The 26,413-nt window shown below is 36.1% G+C and overlaps 1 protein-coding gene across 2 annotated transcripts in view; it reads left to right on the forward strand.

Annotated features, from left to right (window-relative positions):
- Window positions 1-25,026, forward strand: part of RAB21 (RAB21, member RAS oncogene family) — a 30,140-nt gene extending 5,114 nt beyond the window's left edge. The window contains exons 2-7 of one of the 2 annotated variants that reach the window (XM_023740839.1): window positions 7,588-7,647; window positions 8,343-8,450; window positions 11,301-11,364; window positions 17,658-17,712; window positions 18,214-18,302; window positions 20,980-21,368. In XM_023740839.1, the coding sequence (XP_023596607.1) occupies window positions 7,588-7,647; window positions 8,343-8,450; window positions 11,301-11,364; window positions 17,658-17,712; window positions 18,214-18,302; window positions 20,980-21,002 (399 nt within the window). In that variant the 3' untranslated portion in view covers window positions 21,003-21,368. Of the gene's footprint in view, window positions 1-7,587; window positions 7,648-8,342; window positions 8,451-11,300; window positions 11,365-17,657; window positions 17,713-18,213; window positions 18,303-20,979 lie in introns of both variants that reach the window. The other variant, XM_004386452.2, reaches the window with a different exon arrangement.
- The last annotated feature ends 1,387 nt before the right edge of the window (window positions 25,027-26,413 follow it).

Here is a 26,413-nt window from a genome sequence, read left to right on the forward strand (position 1 = left end):
TATCAGGAGGGACCAGTCTCTGGAGAAGGACATCATGCTTGGTAGAGGGTCAGTGAAAAAGAGGAAGACCCTCAATGAGATGGATTGACACAGTGACTGCAGCAATGGTCTCAAGCATACAAAAATTGTGAGAATGGCGCAAGATAGGACATTGTTTCGTTCTGTTGTATATAGGGTCGCTATGAGTCGGAAGCGACTCAGCAGCACCGAACAACATCAACAGCAACCTCTCTTATAGAACTTTTGTGTAGGTTGAATAGAGACCCATCGTATACAAAGTGCCTCACACAGTACCTGGCATATGTATGTTTAAGAAATGTTTGCTGTTGACTGAATATTTGGTGCTTAATTTTGCTTCATGGTAACTCAGTCCAAAAAGGTCATGAGATTAATTTCAAGTGATTTATTTTGAGAACCTATTGTTGTCTCCAAGAGATTGCTACATTTAAAAATTGGTGGCATTTGCCATGGTTTGGTGTTTCAGTACTGCTTCCTTTTCCCAGAGTTCCTCTTAGGTTAGTTAAAGTTTTGGAGTAATCTTGTAGGTAAGCTCTGTGGGAACTCAGTATCCTTTACCTGGCCCAGGAAACCTGAACTCAGAGCATCCAAGCCCTCTTGTTTGTTTTCCTCCCAATTTGAGGCTTTGATAAACTTGACAGATAAGAAAGACTATTGGAGTGAGGGAGTTACTGCTTTTCTTTGATGTTTATTAAGGCAATACTGCTGAACCTAAGCAATTAAATTTAAGAAACATATCAAACCTGTTATATATCAAACGTGCTAGCTGGGGGGTATAAAGATGAGCAAAGTCTTTCTCTTGCCTTCAGGGGGCTTTTTGTGAAGGCTAACAGTTTAATAGGAGCACTGGACTCCTTTAATCTTTTTGTTTCAAAACATTACTTGGAGGGAGGTAGCTCTTGTTACTCATAATTTATTCTGACATTACATTAGCCATCAGTTAGCTGTCCTGCCTTTATTGTTAAATGACTGTGCCATTTTGGTTGTAAACACCTCCTGTCTTTTGTGTGTCCTCTTTATGTCTGCCGCTGTATGATCACTTACTTCCTTTACCCCATTTTTTCCTTACTGACTGACGTATTGAGATTATGCGTTCAAATTTAGTTTAAGTGCCCTCTATACCTTTTGACTACTCTTTGTAAAAAGTAACATTGTTCATAACCAGAAAACCTACAGTCATCTTCCCTTTTAGAGTTCTGTTAGTGGAATTCTACCTATCTGCCTCCTGAAGGTCTAGGATGGGTGCCTGTCATTTAACTAGTAAAGCAGTGCTGTAAGGTTACCTGAGTAGGTAGTATCCTGACAGTTCGGCAGATGAGGAACCTGACACTTAAATTTCTGAGGTCACCGACGTAGTGGTGTACCATTTTTTCTTAAGCTAAGTCTACTGCCCTTTTTTTTTTTTTTTTAAATCTTCTTGGGGAGAATCTGGCATTCAAGTTCTAGGAGTTGGTTTTACAGTTTGCATCATAGTCTCTGGCCTAGAAATCTTGGTTTCCTTGTTTGTAAAATTAATATTTTAAATATCTGAAATACCTTCTAAGTAGCTCTGAAAGCCACATCAGTGTTGATTCAGGCAATTCATTATAATATCTTTATAAAATAGAATAGGTGAGGTCTTTTTCTTCCCTTAGTGTTTTACTAGATATATGTGGACTGTAGAGGGCTGGGTGATTTTCAAGACAATTTTTCTGAATTGTGGCTATGAATCTGTAATATATTAGTATTCCATATCTGACTGCCATTTTCTGCTTTGTGCTTTCAGCTACTCCTTACCATACCATACCAGTTGCTGTCAAGTTGATTCCTACTCATGGAGACCCCATGTGTGTCAGTATAGAACTGTGCTCCATGAGGTTTTCAATGGCTGATTTTTTGGAAGTAAATTGTTAGTCAAGCCTTTGTTCCAAGGCATCTCTGGTTGCATTTAAACTTTCAACCTTTTGGTTAGCACCCAAGTGCATGAACCGTTTGCACTGCTCAGGGACTCTAAGCTACTCCTTAGCAATGATTTTGGCTGTCCTTTTGAAAGTTTTTACTTGATTCTAAACTGATTATTAGCCCTCTTTTTTATTACCTAAGGTTAAGAAATGTAGAAGTACTGGAGCACCAGCTTAGTTTTCTAGTAGCTAATTTTTATTGCTGTGCTACAGAGGACTAATTTTATAAATTGTCTGCCTGAATCCTCTCATGTCTTTAAGTCTAGAAGTGGTGATAGATACTTTAAATACTTAAGCCTGAACGCGTTTTAGTGACTCTAGCAAAAATATTTTAACTATTATATACATGCTCACATCCACTCCTACCTATTAATGAAAGTCTGTTGAACTTAGTAGATGTTAGATAAAGACAGAGAAGTATTTGAATTGTCCACAGTTCAGTTCCTGTGTTGTTTTCAACAAATTCCTTATAGTTATATAATGCTGCTTTAGATACTTTGCTTTGTCAGTAGTTGACAAACACAGCATGTGATACTGCTAACAAAGAACCAAAAAATTGATTTAAAAGACTTTATTTGGCAGAGATAATTTGTTCCTATTATTTGTCTTATTTTTTTTTTAAGTCATCCAGGATGATTTCAGATAAGATGTTTGGTAAATAAGTATCAAGTGCAAACGACAGATGACAGCCTGAGCCAATGAGTTTTTTTTTTTTTTTTTAATTTTCAAGTTTGGAAGATGAAATCATTGGGGTCAGAAGAGGTAATGATGCTGTATCTCAGAGTTTATACCAGTAGGGTGGGAAATGTACCATTACCTTGATCCTTGTTCCTTTGAGAATGTTTTGGGAGTTAAGTTGGTGTCCAGGAACTCTTAGCATCTAAGTGGAAGAGTCCCAGGTTAAGAAATGCGTGAGTGTGTTCTAGAAGAGGTGGCAGTGGGAAAAGCACTGTGGAGTCAGACAGGCTTCCACCCACTGCACTGACTGAGCTGTCTGACCTTGGGTGAGTCACTGTATTTCTTTAAGTCTCAGGTTCACAACTGTCAAATGAGGCTAATTACCCACTTCCTGGAGTTGTTGTAAAGATCAAATGAGAAAGCCCCAAGCACAGTTCTCGACACATAATGTGTACTGTTTTTTGCTTCCTGTGTTCCTAGAACCTTTTGCACTGATAGGGTTTAATGCCATTTTCCCCCTCCCCTTTCTAGATGGGGAGTTTTTCACAGGGACGCCAGGGATTTTTTAATTTCTTGAAAGTGTGTGGAGATTGTTTTTGGTATATGCATATGATCAGTTTTCTTTGGAGTGAAGGGGTTCATAGCTTTCATCAGATTCTGAAAGAAGTCCATAATCACCCTCCCACCCGCCATCCTACTGCCACATAACCACTGAGAAAGAGTAAGTATTATAAATACAAATGATATCTCAGTAGTCTGGTTAAATTAAGTATGCCTCATAAGGGTGATTAAAGAAGAGATAAATTTCAGCCATTTGACTCTTTACTGCTATCTTGATAGTAAGTAAAGTCTCTCAGTTTTATTTTCACATATAGTTATATTTCTTAAACAGAAAGTGTTCTTTAAGATAATATTTATAACTTAAGATATATATAAAATGAAATGATTTATATCACAGAAGGAATCTGTCCATAGCATTGGGCTTAAGTTTTTCATTATTGGGAGAGGGGAAGATTTAGTAGGGATCCTTTGATAATGTGTTACTAATGTTTGAAGTATTTGAGTTGAAATAATTTAGTGTATAAGGAAACTTACAGAAGCACATCTCTTACATTAATCGAGTTATGCCTACACTGATCTACCTAGGCACATAGTGTAGTCATGTTTATCTTCAATAATGATATTTATCTGCTGCGGGCAGGGACGTTATGGCTCTCTGCGCTTCTACTAGAGAAGAAGTAATAAAGAGCTCAGACCTCAGTCTGGAAGGTACCATAGTATAGTAGTTATGAGTCATGTCTGGAACCAGACTGCTTGGATTCCAAATCTCTTTCCATTACTTTGTGATGTTGGGCAACATACTTAACTGCCCATGTCTCTGTTTTCACGTCTGTAATATTTGAGTAATCATATCTGTCTCACAGGGTGTTATAAGAATTAAATGATAAGCTCTTAGAACACTGGTTCATTGTAAGCACTGTGAAAGTGTTAAATATATAAAAATACGAAATCTAGTTGAACAGAAGACTTCTACCCATGAGAAGATGACTTAGAGTACAAGGCAGTGTGCTGTATATTACAAGATTAGGTTCCCTAAAATTCTTCAGGATAGAGAAATTCAGTGTGGATTGTGTGGGTAGTATAAGAAAACTTAAATACTCAAGGAAGAAAAGGTCATGAGCTGGACTTGGGTAGGTGGGGTTCAGAGAGAAAAAAAGAATAGGGCCTAGTTAGAGGGGAATTTTATGAACGGACAGAGGGAATGTGAAATCAACCATGTAAGTTGGAGAATAAGTAGAAAAATAGTGGAAACTATTTTAGGAAGATAGATGTGGCCAAATTGTAGAGGTCCTTGGATGTAAAGGTTTTAAGACTTTTTAGATTAGGTCTCTCCAACTTCTACCACCTTAAAGAGAAGCTTGTGAATGATTTTGTAAAAGTGCTTAGCACAGTGCCTGGCACAAAGTAAGCATGCAATAAATGTTAGCTAGTATTAGCAATAGTAATAGAAATGGTTGTGTAGTGTTTCACTGTGTAGATGAGCCATATGTGTATACTTTTTCAGTAATTCCCTATTTATGGACACTTAGGTTATTTACATTTATTTTTGTTATCATCTACACTGATGAGTACCCTTTCCGTAAAATTGTTTTGTATGTTCATGGTTCCTTAGGAGAGACTTAACACTATCCGTTAACCTCATAGCAGGATGGTGGTAAGTTTCAGAGGGGATAGTAGAAAGGAAAAACGGGAGTTTTACCAGCTCTAATGCACTTCCCTCTGTTGAGAAATCCCCACAAAACTCTATGACAAAAAGTTTATTATAACAGTAGCCAGCACTAGGGATGTAGTTTAAAAAGATAGTTAAATGATAGTTTAAGAATGAAAACTTAGTAGGGAACCCATCTGTGAGTTATGATAAATTTTTTTTTTCCCTTTTTTTAATCTGGGAGACTTTGTGAAGATAATCTGGCATGCAGGGCAGAGCAGAGTGTGAAGCGAGACCAGAGATTTTTACATTATGACATAATATGAGACTGGTGGTAGTAGAGCCCCAGAGGAAATATGCAGGTATGAAATGGCAAGGGAGGAAAAGACTCAATCATTCTAAGATTTTAAACCTCAGTGACTTGGAGAATATGATCAAAGTACTGAAATCGGAGTGGAAAGCCAGTTTTGGAGGGAAGATGGTTCGGTTTTAAATACGTCTGAAAGAAGAGAGACATCTAAATTGGCCTATCCATTAAGTATTTGGATAGGATTCAGATTTTGAGTTTCTTCTGCATAGCATTGATATTGAAACCATGAAAATGGTTGAGGTAAAATAAATTACACAGCTAGAAAGTGGCAAAGTTGAGATTCAATTCCAGGTCTGTCTTCTCCAAAGTTCATATCCTTAGCCTCTGTCTTACATGAGTGAGAGAAGTCCTTTATTCACATTTATTGTCATTACATATATTTGGTCTTCTTATTTTCCAAGTTGTTTCTTTTGCTATTAATTTTTTTTTTTTTTACCCTTTTCTATATAGTTTTTGTTTCATTTAATAAAATATCTTGAGTAGTATATTTTGGGCCTTGAAAGTAGACATTCCTGGATTTAGTCTCAGCTCTGCCATTTTCATCTATATGTAGCCTCTAGTTAATCACCCAATCCAGTGGCCTTTTCTTAGTTCTAATTTTCCTTGGTGTGCCGATAGCAAAAAGGCCTTTCTGAAATCTAGGTTTCTACTACTTCAGTAGTAACGTAGTATCCTAACTTTTTATCTGTCTTACCTTCTCTGTATTTTCTGCTAATGTTGTTGTTAGGTGCCATCAACTCGTAGTGACCCAGTGTGACAGAGTAGAACTGTCCCCATAGAGTTTTCTAGGCTGTAGTCTTTACAGAGCAGATTGCCAGGTCTTTTCTCCCGTGGAGCTGCTGGGTAGGTTTGAACCACCAACCTTTGGGTTAGCAGCCGAGCATTTAATCATTGCATCACTAGGGCTCCTTTTTGTGCTAATAGATAACACCCAAATGTAACTATATATGTCTCTGAACTCTGCTTTCTGTTTCTTTTTAAGTATGCCAACTCATTCTCTGGGTTCGGAGAACATTTCCTCTTCATTAATTCTTGATTCTCTTCTCTCTTTTCTTTCTTTATGGTCTTAGTTCAGGCCTTTTTTGTTTTTCTCTCTAATTTTATAGAAGCCTTCTATCTCCCAAGACTAGTCCTGTCCTTTCCAGACCAATCTCCACTTCTATCCCAGAGTTGTGTTCTGAAATACAAATATTACTATTTCTCTGCTGCTTAAAACCCTTCAGTATTCTCCATTGTCAACAGTACTATTTCTTAATAGTTATTCCTTAGGATACAATAGGTATTTCTCCAGGAAAAAAGAAGCTCTGTGGTCAAATGAATTTGGGAAATGCTGGGATAGATGCAATTAACCAGCTTCCATTGTACTAATGTGCGTGTGAATCTAAAAAGGGGCTACAGAACAATATGCAGCATTTGCCAAATATACCTGACTGTAATACTTTTTTGGTATGTGTTTAATGTTTTGAGACATGTTCATTAAGACCCACAAGCTAAAGTTTACACTACTAGACATGGAATTCTAGGACCTTTTTGAATCAGCCTTTGCTTATTTTTGTGATCTCACCTCTGGTATTGACCTTACCAACTTCGAGTTCCCTATAGGGTGGAGGGGTGGGGTCATGTGTTTCAGGCTTCAGTGGCTTCACCCATCTGTCAGGAAAAACCTACAAAAGGAGAGATCATCCCTTTCTCTTTGAAGGTTTCAGCCAGGCTTTGCATTTCCTTTCTTAGCACTCTCCTTCGAGTATACTTGGCAAGACTCTTCATTTTATCATTTATCACTTAGTATTGAATTTTTTTTTACATTTTTAGTTCTCCAGTAGACTTTAAGCTCCTTGAAGGCTGGAACTATGTCCTTTCATATCTGTGACATTGGTACCTAGGACAGTTATTAAATACTGTGTATATCAAATAATTGAATTATTAAATAATTGCAGAAACATTTTGAATAATATTGGTATTCATATGGTTAAATAAACCACCAGTAAACATATTTTATATGTCTTAGAAATCAGACTCTTTCTTTCTGTAGTGAGTAGCTAGGGTGGCATCAAATTAAATGCTCTAAGAAAAATTTTACTCTGCATATATAGGGGAAAAACTAATAAAAAGTACTTAATTACCTTTTTCTTTGTATTTTTATGATTTGAGTTCATAAACTAAAATATCTTTTTCTTAGATAAGAATGTCAATAATCTGTCTTCAGTGAAAATGTTTGGTCATTAATAAAAGCTTATTGATCACTTTTTCTCCCAGATAGCTTGAGTTTCACATTGGTATGATTCATACATATATAGCTGTCATATAGTTGTCAAGATCAGAAACATTATTTTATATGAAATATTGTTTGATGTATCTTTCTTTTTTCTTAGGCATCTTTCTTAACAAAGAAGTTAAATATTGGTGGGAAAAGAGTAAACCTTGCCATATGGGTAAGTTAATCTTTTCAACTATATGAGTGGAGGTTTCTGCCTGTTCTTGGTTCTCTAATAACTAATTGGCTCACAGAATCAGAATTTTAATTTTTGGATTTATTTTGTTGCTGTTATTGTTAACTGAAAGTTAGCCAAAAGTTTTTTTTTTTTTGGTCGGGATTAGGGGTAAAAAAACCATTTTTTCTAAAATCTGGTTTAGAATTTGTATCTTGAAAAGAATTTAATATTTGAATATTGGTATTGTAACTTTTCATCTGGGAAGGGTCAAGTCAGAGGGCTTCCACTTCAGATAGTAGACCGAATGGGCCAACAGCCTGCCTTTCCTTATCTCCCACCTCTTCGGGGAATCTAAGTTTAAGGCAGGGCCTGTTCCATGGGCAGCTGGCTTATAGTGCTGGTCATTGTGTTTCTCTGGCATCTGAACTGGTTTTTCAGTGGGGTTGGGGAGGTTGCTGAGGAGGAAGGAGGTTGAGAGGGGAGAAATTATGTTTGTATAATAATAAAGCATTAAATATTGGCTATAATTTGGCTCTTAAAATTTTTCTGTACCTTGTTTTGTTTCTTTTAACAGTGTTTTGGGTTATCTGTGACTCCATGCCCTACTTCCCAATTAGACATAAGTTCACCATAGTTGAAATGTACCAGATATATTTTTTTCTTCTGATCTAATACGTGTTTGTTGCTTTATTTAGGATACAGCAGGTCAAGAGAGATTTCATGCGTTGGGTCCAATTTACTACAGAGATTCAAATGGAGCTATTTTAGTTTATGACATAACAGATGAAGATTCTTTTCAGAAGGTATTCTGTTTACTTATGGGTAGATGACTTAATCAGAAGAACAACACTGATTTTTCAAGTCTCCATTAACATGCCTTTGTTCACTAATGTGATTAATCTTGTTTTTAAAAGTGAAGTATATAGTTTTTATACATAAATGGTGACACTCATATTTTTAAATTCATATTAGAGTTATTAATACTTTATTGCACATTTTCTCAGAAATTAGGAAAGTGAAATTATCATGTTTAGAAATAAAGCTTCAGAAAAATATAGGGACTTTTTTTTTCTCCCTGTTAAAAAAAAAATCACAAACATTTCTTTGTTACACACCCACTGGGTACCTGGAGACTTAGTGTGGCTGCACAGGCTCTCTTAACTGTGAAGAGGAAAAGGGAGGAACTGAACTAAGTTTAAGCCCTTTCTTCTTCTTAAATATCCTGGAGACTATAATATAAATTTTAAAGGAACAGGCTAGATATTATTTTAAAGCTTCTCTGTTTTTTCACCCTTCTTCTGATGTACACTGCAAGTACAGGACTTGTAAAGTTACTCGAGATCAAAAATGAGTTGCCAGTAAACTTATCTCTGAATTCTCACAGTCAGGATGGGTTACTTATCTGACCTGTCCTCCTAAAAGCCCTTTTCAAATAAGTCAGGGATGTATAACTAAAGAGGGTAATTTCCAAGGCAGAAGCTTTTCTAGCCTTGAGTTATAGGTTTGTTCATGCTGAAATTGATTGCCTTTCTAGTTTGTTTTTCCAGTTGAATCTGGTGGAGCAGATATATGTTAGCCCTTGGATTATTATTGATGAGGAGAAAAACTTAGTACAAGGAGTAGAAAAATGAAAACAAGTAGCTTGCAGAGCTAATGATTCTTTAAAACTATTTTGGAGCTGCTGTTTGGTGCTATTTGTAATTCCTTTCTGATTTTATGCATGAAAAGAAATGGTTTTAGTTTTTATTAAGAGAAGGATGAGTCTTTTAGGTTGAAAAGTTACTTATTGCTGTGTAACAAATCTCCCAAAATTGATGCCTTAAAACAACAGTTTATTATTTCTCACTATTCTGTGGGTTGACTGGGCAGTTTCTCTGCTTCGTGTGGTCTCAATGGGGTCGCTCGTGTAGCTGTAGTGAACTGGGAACTTGGCTGTCACTGGACCATCTAAGAAGGCCTGGTTCTCATCCATGTGGCTTCTCATCCATGGGTATCTTATTCTCCAGGGATTCTTTCCACAAGTACTCACGTTATTCTGTATTCTAGCCCAAGCTTCTTATATGACAGTTGCATCCCAAGAGTGTGAAAGCAGAAGCTGCCAGGCCTTCTTAGACTTAGGTCTAGAACTGCACAGGATCACTTCTGCCACATTCTCTTGGTCAGAGCAGGTTACAAGGCTAGCTCAGATTCATGAGTGGTAAAGAATTTGTGGCCATCTTTAAATCACCACAAAATATATGGGTGTAGTGAATAGGTAGGATCTAATTGGAGATGAATAACAAATTTTAAAAAAATTGGTTAGATTAGTAAATTGTGGTATTACATGTGCGGAGAGTAGAGTAATAACATTACTGGATTTGGGCATATTTCTTTTGAGGTAATGAGGACGTACAATTTATACCAGTACTATCAACTAAGATGGTACTTAAATGGTTTGCTGAGAACTTTATATATAAATGTGAGTGAAACAAAAAGATGGGGCTACATTAGAAAACTTCGTTCATTGCTGTTATAAAATGGTGATATTGATTACCTTTTATAAGGATTTGTGGTTTATTAAAGACAGTTCCTCTGCATTCTTGCAGAGCATGGGAGTGTGGAACTGTTACATTTGTACCATAGAACCAGATGCCCACTAAGTGCTTACCACAGATCTAATGTAGTGTTGTATTTATAGATGCGTATGCATTTTTTTTAGGAAGTTGTGTAAATTCTGTGTAATTTGATTACATATAAATTAAATTCTGTTACAAAAATGAAAAGTGTCCAAGTTTGTTCTTTATCCTGGAATTTTTTTTATAATCACAGTATTTAAAGTCATGAGTCAAAAGATTGATTTACCTAATTCCAGTTTATTCCCAGCTCTTCCTACTGCTGTGCTTGATCCATAATGGGAATTAGTTTGTTACTGGAGATAGCGTATACCAGTGCTTCTCAACTAGGGGGTGATTTTGCCTGCTAGGGGACATTTGACAATGTCTGGAGACATTTTTGGTTGTCACTATTGGAGAGGTGCTACTGGTGTCTAGTGGGTAGAGGCCAAGGACGTTGCTAAACATTGTACATTGCATACTAGGACAGTCCCCACAACAAAGAAATTATCTGAGCCAAAATGACAATGATGTTGTAGTTGAGAAACCCTGTTACACACTCAATGATGAAAATTTATTTTGCTACCCTTTTCTTTTTTTGGTGCTCATATACATTTTTTTTTTCTTTAACTGTTTAACACGGAAGCTCCTACACCTACTATTTAGCAGCAAATTATGGTTCAAAAGACTGCTTTCAGCCATGTATTTCTAAATCCAAAGTGTCTCTATCCAAGTATCTCCAGAGGCTGGAATTGATAAGATGTTACTCTGGTAAATTGCTTTTACTTGGATCTCTGGAAGATTTATGAAAACTTTTAATTAGAGGTGCTTCTGTGTGTATCCATTTATAGATATATAGAGAGAGATTCGTGTGTGTGTGTGTGTGTGTGGTTTACAATATAAGCTGGTAGTGATTCTACAGTGAATTATTCCTTATAATAACTAAATATATAGCTGCTGGATACAATTCTGAAATTTTCTGACAATGTTAGGTTTTAGGGTGTTGTAATGGTAGTTGCTATAACAGGATTTGTTTTAATATCTGCTCTTTTGTATACACAGGTAAAAAACTGGGTCAAAGAATTACGGAAAATGTTGGGAAATGAAATCTGTTTATGTATAGTTGGTAAGCATAATTATTTTTAAAATATATACATATCATTTATTTCCTGAATGTTTTCCTAAAGAAATATTAAAAAGTACTTTTCATTTTAACATTATATGAGAAAGGAAAAAGCATGGTGTTTAATATTTTAGAATACTTTAGGATTTGACTGTTATTTTCTGGGAGATTCAAACTCTATACTTCAAGGGATGCCCTGGAGAGCAAGGGAGAAGGTAAAAACATGAGGCTTCAAGTCCTTGAGCATTGCTTCAACTAGACCTTTACTTTTTAACATAAGATTTTGATTAGAAATAAACAGTGCAGGAACTACTTTAAAATAAATTAAAACCAGTGACTTAAGCCAGTGTTCTTGTTTTATACGTTTAACTATACACATTTTTCAGTCAAAGACAAATTTTACTCCAAGGATACAATTAGATCATGATGCTAGGGTGGAGAAATATTCTTAATGGGAGGAATAAAGGAACTCTAGAACTCATTCTTGAACTTTTGGAATTTCTCTCTGGTTCCCCATGCATCTATCAGTTTGTCATACTGTGGGGGCTTGTGCATTGCTGTGATGCTGGAAGCTATGCCACCGGTATTCAGTCAGAACAAGGCCAGAGGCTGACTGTGGATCAGACCATCAATTACTCATATGCAAATTCAAGGTGAAACTGAAGAAAATTAGAACAAGTCCACAAGAGCCAAAGCACGATATTGAGTATATCCCAACTGAATTTAGAGACCATCTCAAGAATAGATTTGACGCGTTGAACACTAATGACCCAAGACCAGATGAGTTGTGGAATGACATCGAGGACATCATGCATGAAGAGAGCAACGGGTCGTTAAAAGGCAGTAGAGAAAGAAAAGACCTAAATGGATGTCAGAAGAGACTCTGAAACTTGCTCTTGAACGTCAGGTAGCTAAAGTAAAAGGAAAAAACGATGAAGTAGAAGCTGAACAGCAGATTTTAAAGGGCAGCTCGAGAAGACAAAGTATTACAATGACACGTGCAAAGACCTGGAGATAGAAAACCAAAGGGGAAGAACACGCTCAGCATTCTTCAAGCTGAAAGAACTGAAGAAAAAATTCAAGCCTCGGGTTGCAATAGTGAAGGATTCTATGGGGAAAATATTAAACAGTGCAGGAATTGGTTGACGTTCATCCATTTCAGGAGGTAACGTATGATCAGGAACCAATGGTACTGATGGAAGAAGTTCAAGCCGCACCTAAGGCTTGGCGTAAAACAAGGCTCTGGGAATTGACAGAATACCAACTGAGATGTTTCAACAAACGGATGCAGCTCTGGAAGTGCTCACTCGTCTATGTCAAGAAATTTGAAAGACAACTACCTGGCCAACTGACTAGAAGAGATTCCATATTTATGCCTACTCCCAAGAAAGGTGATCCAACTGAATGTGGAAATTATCAAACAATATCATTAATATCATATGCAAGCAAAATTTTGCTGAAGATCATTCAAAAGGAGCTGCAGCAGTTTTTCGACAGGAAACTGACAGAAATTCAAGCCGGATTTACAAGACGATGTGGAACCAGGAATATCATTGCTGATGTCAAATGGATCCTGGCTGAAAGCAGAGAATACCAGAAAGATGTTTACTTGTTTTTTATTGACTATACTAATGCATTAGACTGTGTGGATCATAACAAATTATGGATAATATTGCAGAGAATGGGAATCCCAGAACGCTTAATTGTGCTCATGAGAAATTTGAACATGAATCAAGAGGCAGTCATTGGAACAGAACAAGGGGATACTGCATGGTTTAAAGTCAGGGAAAGTGCATCAGGGTTGTATCCTTTCACCATACCTGTTCAGTCTGTATGCTGAGCAAATAATCTGAGAAGCTGGACTGTATGAAGAAGAATGGGATAGCAGGATTGGAGGAAGACTCATTAACACCCTGCAGTATGCAGATGACACAACTTTGCTTGCTGAAAATGACTTGAAGCACTTACTAATGAAGATCAAAGACCACAGCCTTCAGTATGGATTGTACATCAACATAAACAAAAATCCTCACAATGGACCAACAAGCAACATCATAATAAATGGAGAAAAGATTGAAATTGTCAAGGATTTCATTTTACTTAGATCTACAGTCAGTGCCTATGGAAGCAGCAGTCAAGAAATCAAAAGATGAACTGCATTGGGCAGATTGGCTGCAAAATACCTCTTTAAGGTGTTGAAAGGCAAAAATGTCACCTTGAGGACTAAGGTGCACCTGAACCAAGCCATGGTATTGTCAGTTGCCTCATATACATGCGAAAGCTGGACGGTGAGTAAGGAAGACCAGAGAAGAATTGATGCCTTTGAACTGTGGTGTTGACAAAGGATATTGAGTATATCATGGACTGCCAAAAGAACAGACAAATCTGTCTTGGAAGGAGTACCACCAGAATGCTTCATAGAAGCAAGGATGGCGAGACTACATCTCACAGACTTTGAACATGTTATCAGGAGGGATCAGTTCCTAGAGAAGGACATCATAGTTGGTAAAGTAGAGGGTCAGCAAAAAACAGGCAGACCCTCAACAAGATCAGCTGACACAGTGGCAGCAACAATGGGCTCAGGCATAGCAATAGTCATGAGGATGGCACAGGACCAGGTAGTGTTTGTTTGTTGTGCATGGGGTCGCTGTGAGTTGGAACTGACTCAGTGTCACCTAACAACAATAAAAGTATACCAGATGCTATGCTATTTACTCATTACACATTATCTCATGTAATCCTCATAACCCTATGAGGGCTTTGTAGAGGAAGCTAAGCTGACCCTTGTAAATAATAACTTGCCCAATATCACCCAGCTCTCAGAGATGGGAGTTGAATTGGAGTCAGTCCCTGCCCGTATGCTTATGTTATTAAGCCTTAATGATGTATAACCATATTCTGTTTTCTTCCTTTTTACATGGCTGATATAATAACAATGGCTTGGAAGAAACCAGGGTAGTTTTAGTGGACAGCAGACAAATTTGGGGAAATGAAAGAAAAGAATGGTCAGCTTGGGAAAATTTTGTTTTTAGCCTTGAGTATTTTTTTTTTTAAACTTGAGTTTACTTTTCCTGCGTCTTGTCGCCCTTAGATTGGTAAACGTAACAGTCACAGATCAGGGTACAAGTCTGTGGTGAAAAGGCCAAGGAGGTGGATGATTTGGCCTGCTTTTTAGTCTAGACGCTGTGTGTTAGACTTGATGGTGAGAATATTTCTAGGGTAAGAGAGCACGTTGGAATTTGGGGCCAAAACTTCAGCTAGTCATTAGTAAGTTTTGTCTGGCTTTATCTGGTGTGTTGGACTTGCTGACCATAGTAGATGAATGACTGAAGATTTGACTGTTTGGAATTCTGAGCATCTCTCAGAAGAGGGAAAGAGAAATGACTAATATATACTTGAGAAAGTTGAAGAAGCCTGTTACTTGACCAAGGTCACAGAGTAACATTAATTAAAAATTAGCTGGGTTACATAAGTTTATAAATTGTTCATTTAAACTTCATGTTCTTTATGTTCATATAATAGAAAAGTTTAGAAATGTTGGCTCTAGTAGCTTATTACCTCAAGTATAGTCAAATATTCTTCATTTAATTTTATTTAATGTTTATTAGTTATTAGTATGAAATATAAAAAGCTCTCTCTTTTTTTCCTGTTGGCAAGTGTGACATGGAATTTTGTTGGCATTCATAGTAGGGAGAAATTTGAGAGCCAACTTAGTCCCTTGTTCCCAGACTTGGCTTATCCTTAGGATAACCTGGGAAACTTTCAACAGGCCTCATCCCAGGTATTCTAAATCAGAACCTCTATGCATGGGACTAGGAATTGATTAGTTTTCTCTTTTCATTCCACCTTTTCTTCCACAGATATTTATGAGTGGCTCCTTTGTGCCAGGCACTGTGCTGTAATACTGATTTAGCCTCTACATACACTGGTGTTTGGGAACAACTTACCAAGTTTAATGGGATACCACAATCTCATGTAGATAATCATGTTACTGTTGCATGAAGACTTTTGATGGTAACTCAATGTTGTTTTCAGAAAGGCAGCTATGTTTTTACTAATTTTGATAAAGTATTTTTCTCACATTTAGACTGAAATCAAACTCAGTGTGACCTTAGAACTTTTTATGTAAGAAATATATATAAAAAAGTGCACAAATCTTAACTGCAAAATAAATTTTCACAAAATGAATTGCCACACATGCTTTTTTCTCATCCCAGCACTATCTCAGCTGTACTCTAGTATTGAAACAAGTGTGAGCCTTAATCTCTTAGCTGCTTTGCTTTTAAAAGGATATGAAAGCTAAAAAAGATTGAGTTTTGAAAAGACATTCACTGACAGATTAGTTTGTTTAAAGTAATAGTTGTTATGAAAATACGTTTTAATAATAATCTAACAACTTATTAAAATATAATTAAATAATAAAGCAGTGTCTGAATAATTTCTCCCAAGTGTTCATTTGAGGCCCTGAGGTGATTGCGTGCTTTCCCTATCCTTATTCTTTCAATAGGGATTGGTGATTCTAGTGGAATTTGGAACAAGAGGTATTACAAATCTTAAAAAAAACCAAAAAACAAAACCATTTTTAGTTAATTTGAACAAAAGCCTCCTTGCCATCTGTAGGGACAATCTTATTTTATCTCTTTAGTGTGAAAGAATCTTGTGCCTCTGTTGCTTGGGTCACTGGCCACTAGGTGGTGTGCTTTGCATTCTTTGCAGCACAGAACAAAGAACTTGGCTATAATATTTAGCAAATTAAAATTTTTTTGACAAAAATAGGACATGAGAACCAATATGGAACTTCTTGCAGAGGTGGACAGATAACTCTTCAAAGAAGGAAGAGTTCATTACTGAGTTTGTCGGTACCAGCTGAGCTTTAGTATATATAGTCTACTTCCCTCTCTTGCAACCTGAGGCTATGGGTTTCAAATAGTTCCTGCAGCTGCTAGCAATTAGATGCTTAAATTATTTGAGGTCTTCAGTACACAGAACCCCTGGGCTTGAACTTTTCAGTCCAGGCATTGCATTTTTTATTGGATGCTTACTTCAGTGTTTAGGAAATATCTATATCTGAAATTGTCTTCTGGACTCTGTAAGGTCCCAAGAAAAAATGACCTCATTTATAGTGTTGCCTTTTTCCTCCCTAAAAATCATAATAGAAAAAAATGAAAATATTTGCTTCAAGTGTCCTTCTTTGGGGTATTTTTCCCATTCCTATGTGTTATTTCCAATACCTTTAGCAATCTGTGTTTTTAACCAAGTCAGCTTAACTTCTGTCTCCTATTCAGTAAGGAATCTGCATTTTGCAGTTCTTTCATTTTTGTCTGCTGGCTTTTTTTTAATCTATAAATTTATTTCGTGAACTAAATACACCTGTGTGACCAGCAGCAAGATAAAGAGACATTATTACAGCACATGAAATCTCCTTCATTGTTCTATTGGCTTGTTAGAGTAATCTCAGTTTGGTGCCATTGTTTAAGGAAAGTTAAACTTATTTTCAGTAATTTTGAATGTCCATGATACACACATCTTAAATTCTCTAGCGTCTTTCAAACAGTTTTTCCCCTCATGGTGGTGGAGTGCTTAAAAATCCAGACATTTTAATTCTTATTTTACCCAGTTTATATCAGCCAGGAAACCGGAGTACTCTTAGGAACCAAGAGGCTAACCTAATGTATTTTAGTAACCGGTAAGATAGCCTTCCTTAATTATTGACTGTCTCTAAGTTGACTAGAGCCCTGGTAGTGCAGTGGTTAAGAGCTGTTGCTGCTAACCAAAAGGTTGACAGTTCGAATTTACCAGCCTCTCCTTGGAAACCCTGTGGGGCAGTTCTCTGTCCTAAAAGGTCACTGTGAGTGAGGATCAGCTCGACAGCAACAGGTTTTTAAGTTGATTGAGGACTATAGAAAATTCTTGCCGTTATTTTTTACCATTTTCACTTGGCTAAGAATTATTGCTTTATCCACTAGGTTTCCTAGGAAGTCTTAGTTCATGATATACGCTAAATCAAAGAATAGTGCTCCTCTCTTTGGAAAAGTTGTTTCCTCTGACAGAGGGTGCACCTTCAGGAGAGATACTATTAAACCATTTGAAGGAAGAGAAGGCATTTATCTTGACAGCCATGATCAACCCACACATCATTGACTTTATAGTTATAGGATATTTAGAAATCAGATTGGGGATTTGTATTTTTACAGGTGATCAGAATGGCAGTTGTATATTATGAGTTGGCTTAATTTCATTTTTGCTTATAAATAATTAATCAGTATTAAAGATTGATTTTCCCCCTCCCAAATTAGGTAATAAAATAGACTTGGAAAAGGAGAGACACGTTTCCATTCAAGAAGCAGAATCGTAAGTGTTATGCCCCCATCACTCCCTAGTAGACGTTTGGATCTTCCTCTTTGCACATCATGCTTTAACATTCAGGTAGTCTCAAACTCTTAATGTAGACTGATCTGTTGGATTCAGAGAAGCGTGTTTACATTGGTAATTTCTGGGCTTTTGGCACTATTTTAAAGACATTCCATTCTTTGCTGTTTTATTTCAGTAAAAAAATACAAGAGTGATGTAAAAGAAAACCATCAGGATCAAATAGGTAGTGAGTCACAAACATTGCTAAAGTATTTGGGCTCCAAATTAATCTATAAAAATTTCAAATCTTGTTAGATTTGTACTCTTACATAAAATTTGGTTCATTTTATAGAAATATGTTAAACAACTAATCTTATTTCTCTGAACTTGGGTTAATATAGTAAGTCACAAACATTGCTACTGTAAAAAGTATAAATAGCAGTCATGACAAAACATGAAAAAACTTAAACACCAGTCACCAAAGTTACCTTTTTTTTTTAGGTATGCAGAATCTGTGGGAGCAAAACATTATCATACTTCAGCCAAACAGAACAAAGGAATTGAAGAACTCTTTCTTGACCTTTGTAAAAGTAGGTATATTTAGATTTAATGTGTTTTTAAAATATTGGTAGTATTCCTAAAGTGATGTTTTACCAACCTCTGTTAATGACCACATTGAAAACTTTTCATATTTTTTGGTGCTATTATTTACTTCATATTTTTTCTTTAAATTAACTCACTTTTTAAAGCTTAAATACCTGCTGTAGCCATGTTTCAAACAGTAATTAATGGCATTGAAATCATATGTATGATACTCACTAAATGCATTAAAATAAATGCATCACTTTTGAAAGTAAAAATGGAAGTGGGATATATAAAGACAAATTTAAGAAATATAACAACCTGTTGCAGCGAATGGGCTTTTTCTGGATCCTGATTTGACAAACTAGAGAAAAAGAACATTTATAAAACAACTAGGAATTATGAACACTTGTTGATTTTAAGAAACTATTGTTTATTTTTTTAGGTGTGATTATGGTGGTGTGATTATGCTTAAACAAAGAGCTTTTTATCTTTTAGAGAAACAAAATAATTTACAAATGAAATTATATATGTCTGGGATTTCCTTGAAAATAATAATGGGAATAAATGGAGTTATGGAGCCCTGGTGGCACAGTGGTTAAGAGCTTGGCTGCTAACCCAATGGTCAGCAGTTTGAATCCACCAGCCACTCCTTGGAAACCCTATGGGAAAGTTCTACTCTGTCCTGTAGGGTTGCTGTAAGTCAGAATTGACTCAACGGCAACAAGTTTGTTTGTTTTTTAATAGAGTCCCTGGGTGGTGCAAATGTTTAAGTGCTTGACTACTGGCCAAAAGGTTGGTGGTTTGAACCCACCCAGATACACCTTGGAAGACAGGCCTGGTGATCTGCTTCCGAAAGTGATGTCACAGCCTTGAAAAACCCTGTGGAGCAGTTCTGCTCTGCACACAGGGAGTCACCATGAGTCGGAACCGACTTGACAGCAATCGACGGCAACATAGATGAAACTGGTTGATAGACGTGGGTTTTCATCATGCTATTCTTTCTACTTTTATATGTGTGTGAAATTTTCCATATTAAAAAAAATTTTTTTAAAAAGAAATGAAAATAAGCTTTTTTTTTCCTACATACAACCTGAAAGTCACCTCTCATATCACCAATAGAATGCGTACCATATTTAGGGAAACTCTAGTCTATGGAATAATGGATTAAAATGGCTTTGTCACATTGTAGTCATTGAATGTATGGACCTTGGACACTCTTGAGACTTTGATGAAACACTATTTTCCTCTCCTGAAAAACGGACGTATACACAAACTTTGAAGTAACTTTCAGGAGTTTTATGAATCGCTGAAGGTCATTCATAATTCTAGATCAATGATCCTTAAAGTGAGGTCCTTGACCAGTAGCACCATCATCGCTTGAGAACATGTTAGAAATGCAAATTCTTCGGCCCTACCCCAAACCTCTATTGGATCAGAGTTTCTGGGAATGGTGCCCAGAATCTGTTTTAACAAACCCTCCATATGATTCTGATGCATCCTAAATCTTGAGAATCACTGCTATACATTGGTGCTTTGCAGATTTTAAGGTGTGCATATAAATCACTTGGAGGTCTTGTTTAAAATGCATGTTTTGATTTAGTAGGTCCAGTGTGGGCTTAGGAGTCTCATTTCTAGCAAGCTTCCAGGTGGTCATGATGCAGGTCCTTGGACCATACTTTAAGTAGCATGATTCTTGATTGTTTATAAATCTCACATTTTCATTAAAAAAAAAAATGGAGTACTCCCTTTATATGTATTTAAAAATTATATGCCATATACAAGTATTAAGTATACTTTATACAGAAATTTTGAAAGATTAAGGAAAAATAAGTAGAAATAGAATTTGTAATATTTTCTTAGTGGATTGCCTTCCACACCTTAATTTGAAAACCATTATTCGAGACAGTCTCTGAACTCAAATTTCAGAACCCTTGTTCTGTTTTAAGGACTCCTTCAGTTACTTCCTTATCAGATAGGTACTTCACAAATATTTTTTGTCAGTCTGTGTCTTCTATTTTCATTTTTCTGAACAGTGTGTCTCAAAGAGCAGAAGTTTTAAATTTTGGTGCAGTCCATTTTATCAATTTTTGTTCTATGGTTTATGTTTTTGTGTCTTAATCCGAGAAATCTTTGCCTAACCCAGAGTCACAAAGATTTTTTTCCTGTGTTTTTTTCTATAAATTTTATGTTTTAGGTATTACATTTAGCTCTAATTCATTTTTGGTTAATTTTTGTGTATGGTAACGAGGTATGGGTTGTGGTTTATTTTTTACATATTTATTTCATACTATTTCTTGAAAAGATTATCCTTTCTCCATTAAATAACCTTTGCACATATGTCAGAAATCAAGTGACTGTATACATGGGTCTGTTTCTAGACTCTGTTTTCTGTTCCATTGATCTCTGTGTCTCTCCCCTCACCAATATCAAAGTCTTGATTGATATAGCTTTATATACTAATTTTTAAAATCAGATGGATTCCTCCAGCTTTGTTTTTTTTCCTCTCAAACTCATTCTTTTCAAATGGCATTGCTTGAAAGTGTTACATTCTTAGTAGAAGAGTAAATCCTGTACCTTAAAATCTCTTGTACTTAAAATGATTTTAACTTCTTAGAAGACATGTTTCTAAGTATGTTTGGAAAATCTTAAGGATAATTCTTATATATTGTCATTTGTTCATAGCAAAAAATTTTCTTCTGTATTGATGTCACTGTGATCATACCACTGGACAAATACACTTGCTGCATGATACTAATTTTTTGAAAACTCGCAGGTAAAGCTATTAAGTGACCTGACAAAACCTTTACTACATTTTAGTTTCCTTATTGGTTGAAAGTCAGAACTATCTATCATGGTTTTATTCTGAAATTACAGAAACAAAAGTCGAAGATTGTGGTCCTAATAATTTCTGCTTTTTCCCTTTCTTAGGGATGATAGAAACAGCACAAGTGGATGAGAGAGCAAAAGGCAATGGCTCCAGTCAACCAGGGGCTGCAAGGCGAGGTGTACAGATTATCGACGATGAACCTCAAGCTCAGAGTGGTGGCGGAGGGTGCTGTTCTTCTGGATAACTGTTCACACATAAGAAATTAAAACACACACACACACACGCACAAACTGTGGATCATTGCCCTCGACATGAAGACTGCCATATTCCAAGTCACGTTATTTTACCAATGGAGTTATAGAATTAACAGTATTTTAAATTACGTTTATAACACTGCAGAGACCTTAAGTGCTAAGCCTAGTGGAATTTGTGACCAGAGAATTGGCATTTTCTACAAATGTTAACAAAGCAATTACCAATGGCCTTTTTACATATTTTTTTCTTTAATGAGAAATAATATGCATGTAGAAAAGACCTACTTAAAGGCTTCATTTATATTCTTTTAAATCAAATTTTTATTTAATAACTTATATATGTTGTTGGAATGATACACATTTTTGCAGCCCTTTGTATTTTGTGGTAGTTTTAATTGTATCACTTCTGAACAGCAAACTGTTTTTGTGTTTGTTTTTTTAATTAGCAGATACCTGAAGTACTATTTTTGCAGGGTTTGCACAGGCCCCTAACTGTCTACTACTTTGATATAATCTATATACATCCTTTATGCTGAGCTAGTAAAATACATTGTAAATTACATATTAAATATTTTATCTGCTTTTACAAGCGCAAGGTGCAAAAATATATATGCTAGTCTCATTGATGACTGTAAAGTGAATTAACATATGGTGATAATGCCTAAGCTTTTTGACTCTGATACAAAGATCATAGCTCCCCTTCACTTTTGTCTTAACTTGAAAGTGGGCGTGTTTAAATTTTTACTTGAACTGCTGCTGTTGTCACATTTTTTTGCCTTTGTAAGTCCATCTGATGACTGAACAGCAGTATTTGCCTTTTGGTTTGTGTTTTTTATTTTGTTTTTTTTTTTGTAAGAGGTGATGTCTGCCAATTTTGCTTTAGAATGGTTATTTTAGAAGTATTTGAGTGAAGCATGCTGAGTTTCACATTTGCAATGGCTTTAGTTTTCTCTTAGGCTTTATATGAAATGGGTTCACTGGTGTGAGAAGAGAGGAAGAGTTCCCACATAGTAGCCACTCACTAACACTCATTCATACAGCATGCTAGCGGTAGTGTATGCTCCTGAGGCAGCACTTTTAGATCCTTTTGTGAGCAAGTTGTATTTTTTCATTGCTTGCCAGAGACGAACACAGAAAGTTTTGTTTCATTTTATAAGAGCTATCCTTCTGTGTTTCTGTGAAGGGAAACATTTCATGTAATGCAGTTATAGCAAACACTGGAAAGATTTATTATAAAATTACATTCTTGTATACTTTGTAAATTAGCCCCTCATTGGTTTTTTTTTCAAGCATAGGACTGAACTGAAATTTGTTAATTTTAATAGAATCAGGCATTGCTCACAGAAGGAACACAGATTGTGAAAATTAATATAAATTGTTCTAATACATATATTTTTCCATTCTGTCATGCTTGGAAAACTAGTAAATACTATATCTAAGATAAAGTGGAATGGCCCCTGGATTTACTTCTTATAAGAAGCAGTAGTATGCAACAAAGCTGTTAGCATGAGCAATTAAGAGGATATAAGGAGGTTAAAGTTAATGAAAAAGTACTATCATGCTTTTAAACAATAGCTTGAACATTCTCAAATAGGTTAAAATTTGAATGAATTGACACCCTGATGCTATATTAGAATTTTGACTTAAAAATAGTAAGTGTTCTGTGAGCCCTCATTTTACCGTCTTTATTTTCTTTGCCGAACAACACACTGATTGTTCTGTGTGTTTGGCGAAGGTGGGTGTACAAAGAGTCAGGAGATAAGTTAAAATTGTCTTTTATGGGATGACTGTACAGTCATGCGTTGCTTAACGTCTACAATATGTTCTGTGAATTAGGATGTTATGCAGTTTGGACGCTGTGCGAACACCACATTGTATACAGGTAGTCCCCGGGTTATGCTCCCAGCCCGCCCACTGTTTCACCACCCTTAGAAGCAGGAGCAGCCCAGGCCCCGCAGCCCTCTCTGCTGGCTACCCCCCAGGTGTATTCACTGGATACTGGTGGCCAGCCTTGCAGTGTGTGCAGTTGCTGGCCAGATTTTGTGCACCTCTGGGTGCAGGGCAGTGACTGAGTGGTGAGTGGGTGTGTGGGTGCTGGGAGTGCAGCTGACAGTGGCACACCCTGGCTGCCACTGCCCTGTTGATGCAGCCGCATCCTGACGATGTGCAGCCACCTGGAGCTGGGAGCCCACAAGCCCCTGGGCCCAGCTGGCACCCACGCCAGCTGTGCAGGGAGTGAACAGCTACATGGCTGCTGGGTGGGTGAATGAAGCTAGGGGGAGGAAGAGACACTGCAGGGATTGGGATGCGCCCTGGAGCCCCACTGGTCTTTCACTCCGGGGGTTTGGGCTCAGGAAAGGTGCTTTCTCTTTAAAAAAAGAAAACCTTATGGGACCACGGACATAACATGTGCTTGGATGTTGCCCGAATGGACGTTATGCAGCGCATGACTGTAGTCTCTTGGTTCTCTGTGAAGCTAGTGTTTATGGGGAGGGGGTGGAGGGTTGGGGAGGCAGTGGGAATCATGAGTATAGACACAGGAAACTTTGGTTTTGCCCCCCCACCCCCAATCCTGGCTCTTTATGAGGGAGTAAAGAAAGCTTTGCCATTCTTAACTGCTGTAGATGCAGATGGTAAATAAGTTCTCCATTGGAATTAAATATGGTGTCTAAAACTAGTTAGAGATGACACTGAGCTTTATTCCAAAAAATAAAATCATAAAGCCTGATAATTAGTGAGCTGCAGACTTGATTTTTGATCCTGTGTTAATGGTTTAAAGTACAGATAGGAACCTCTGCTTCAGTTTCCTGATAATTATAGGTAGAATACAACCACTTTTCATATATATATATATATTTTTTTAACTCTGCCTCGGTTTCTGTGTATCTTTCGTTAACCTCAAGTATTTCATTCTTTTTTTACCTGTAATTTAGGCCAATTCAGTAGCATCAGTAGATAATATGGTATACCTGTCATTGCCCTGATGCCCAAAAGGTCTTTAACCAGGAATAGAGTGAAAGGATAATGTAAGAGGAACCAATCAACTGCAGTGTATATGCAAAGGAAAATAAAAAGACAATAAACCAAGGCTGAAGAAATTTTTCTGATGCTTTCTTCACCAATCTAGTATATATCTTTTGTGTTTCTATCCTTATAATTGTGCTGTTAGGAAGAATACACAAGTTATCATGTTTTGTAGTAAAAGTAGTAGGTAGATAGAGCCAGTATTTTTTTCAACTGTTAAGTGTAACATATATAATTAAAAATTGGTTTAAATAGTCATTAAAAAATACCTGAATATTATTATGTTAAAAGTACACAGTCATTGTTTCTGTATCAATGATGGATATTCTGCTTGTTTTGCTTTGTGATTATATGGGAAGATTATTTTTAAAAATGTATATTACAATAATTTTTGAGTAAGCAGTAATCTTAAAAAAGCATATTATTATATGAAATATGAGTGTTTGAATTTGTTTTATTCTGGGGTATCTCCTGAGAATACCCTAAAGCCATGACTGTTATAGCTAAATGGAAATCTTTTGTTTAATATTAGCTTCTTATTATTAGTGGAGTACTTTTAATTTGGCATTAAAATAGAAAGGATATTTAATTTTTAGATTTGCAGGGAGAAAAGATGAAATTGGGGAAGTAGGGAAGGAAAGTAGTGAGGAATAGTATAGAAGTCAGATATAAAACTTTATAACCTGATAACTTTTTTAAAACACTTTTAAAAATCCATAACTTTTATCAAGTAGTTTCTAAATAAGGCAAGCTATGCATTGTGCCAAATATTTAGGACATTTGAACAAAATAAATGAAATCATAATACTATTTGTTTCTTTTAGTACATAATTTGCAATTTTTATATTATAAATGCTACCAGGAATCTAGATCATTGATCTTATATGATCTCCAGATAATATAGTTTACCCTTATAATTACCACTTACATTATCTCCAGAGGTAATTTGATCTGTGCCTTTAACTTGAAATTTATCATTTGACTTGTCTGCCAGACTTTTCCAGGTCTTATATGTGATCACTTCAGATGCTGAGATCTTCTAGCAAAGGGTGTAGATTGGTGGTGCCCAGCAAAAGCTTCACATTAATATCTAAAGATACAGCGACTGAGTAGATGCTTAAGTACTCTTTTCTGAATTACAAAATCCATTACTTAGATTTTAATAATTAAAAGCTCGGATTCATTGAGCGTGTGTATTTACTTGACTTCATAATAGACAATAAGCCTAGTATGTTGCTGTTCTGTTACTTTTATTCATCTTTGACAGAGTAATATATTAAAGATTGTGGACCAAAATTCATGCTACACATTATGTCTGACTTTGGTGGCCTTTCCCTTTTCAAGAAGACAAATTAATCACAATGATTTTTGAGCAAAATTTTCCTAAATTGAAGTAATTTTAGTGTTATATGTAATGAAAAAAAAAATACTCAAGTGTTTCCAATTTTAAACAAATGCTTCTCTTCTAAACCAATACTGCTTTAATTTGTTTGTGTATTTCTAAATGCACTTGGCAATTTGGGAGCATGGGTCCTTTTTTTCCCTACCTGGAATTGAAGATCTGGGCCCAAAAAATAGCTTAATGAATATCTGAATTTTCTAATATTCTTTCCAGTGTCTTTAAAGGATATTTTTGATATTATAGTATTAAATTATCTAGGTCCCCTCTTGGCCTTTTTGGAGGAGAAAACAATGAAATCCATTTTAAAAAATCAGCTGAAGAGCCAGGAATATGCCTCTTGCATGCCCCCTCCTGATACTGCCTTGATGAGGCTGACATTTGACAGTTCTTATATTCCTCTACATTTGGCTCTCTGCTCTGCCAGGACTAATGCTGTGCTGCTGCCTCTTCCAATCAAAAATTTAATTTGTAGGATTATGAAGTAACTTCCATTAATCTTCATTCTTAATATTACAAAATGTAAATACACCTGCTCCTCACTGACAATCTTGTTATCCAACATTTCACAGTTATGACGATAGTAATAAATGTATTATCTGACTATTTTCT

Source organism: Trichechus manatus, unplaced genomic scaffold (assembly GCF_000243295.1).
Source record: "Trichechus manatus latirostris isolate Lorelei unplaced genomic scaffold, TriManLat1.0 scaffold00164, whole genome shotgun sequence".
Lineage (NCBI taxonomy): Eukaryota > Metazoa > Chordata > Mammalia > Sirenia > Trichechidae > Trichechus > Trichechus manatus.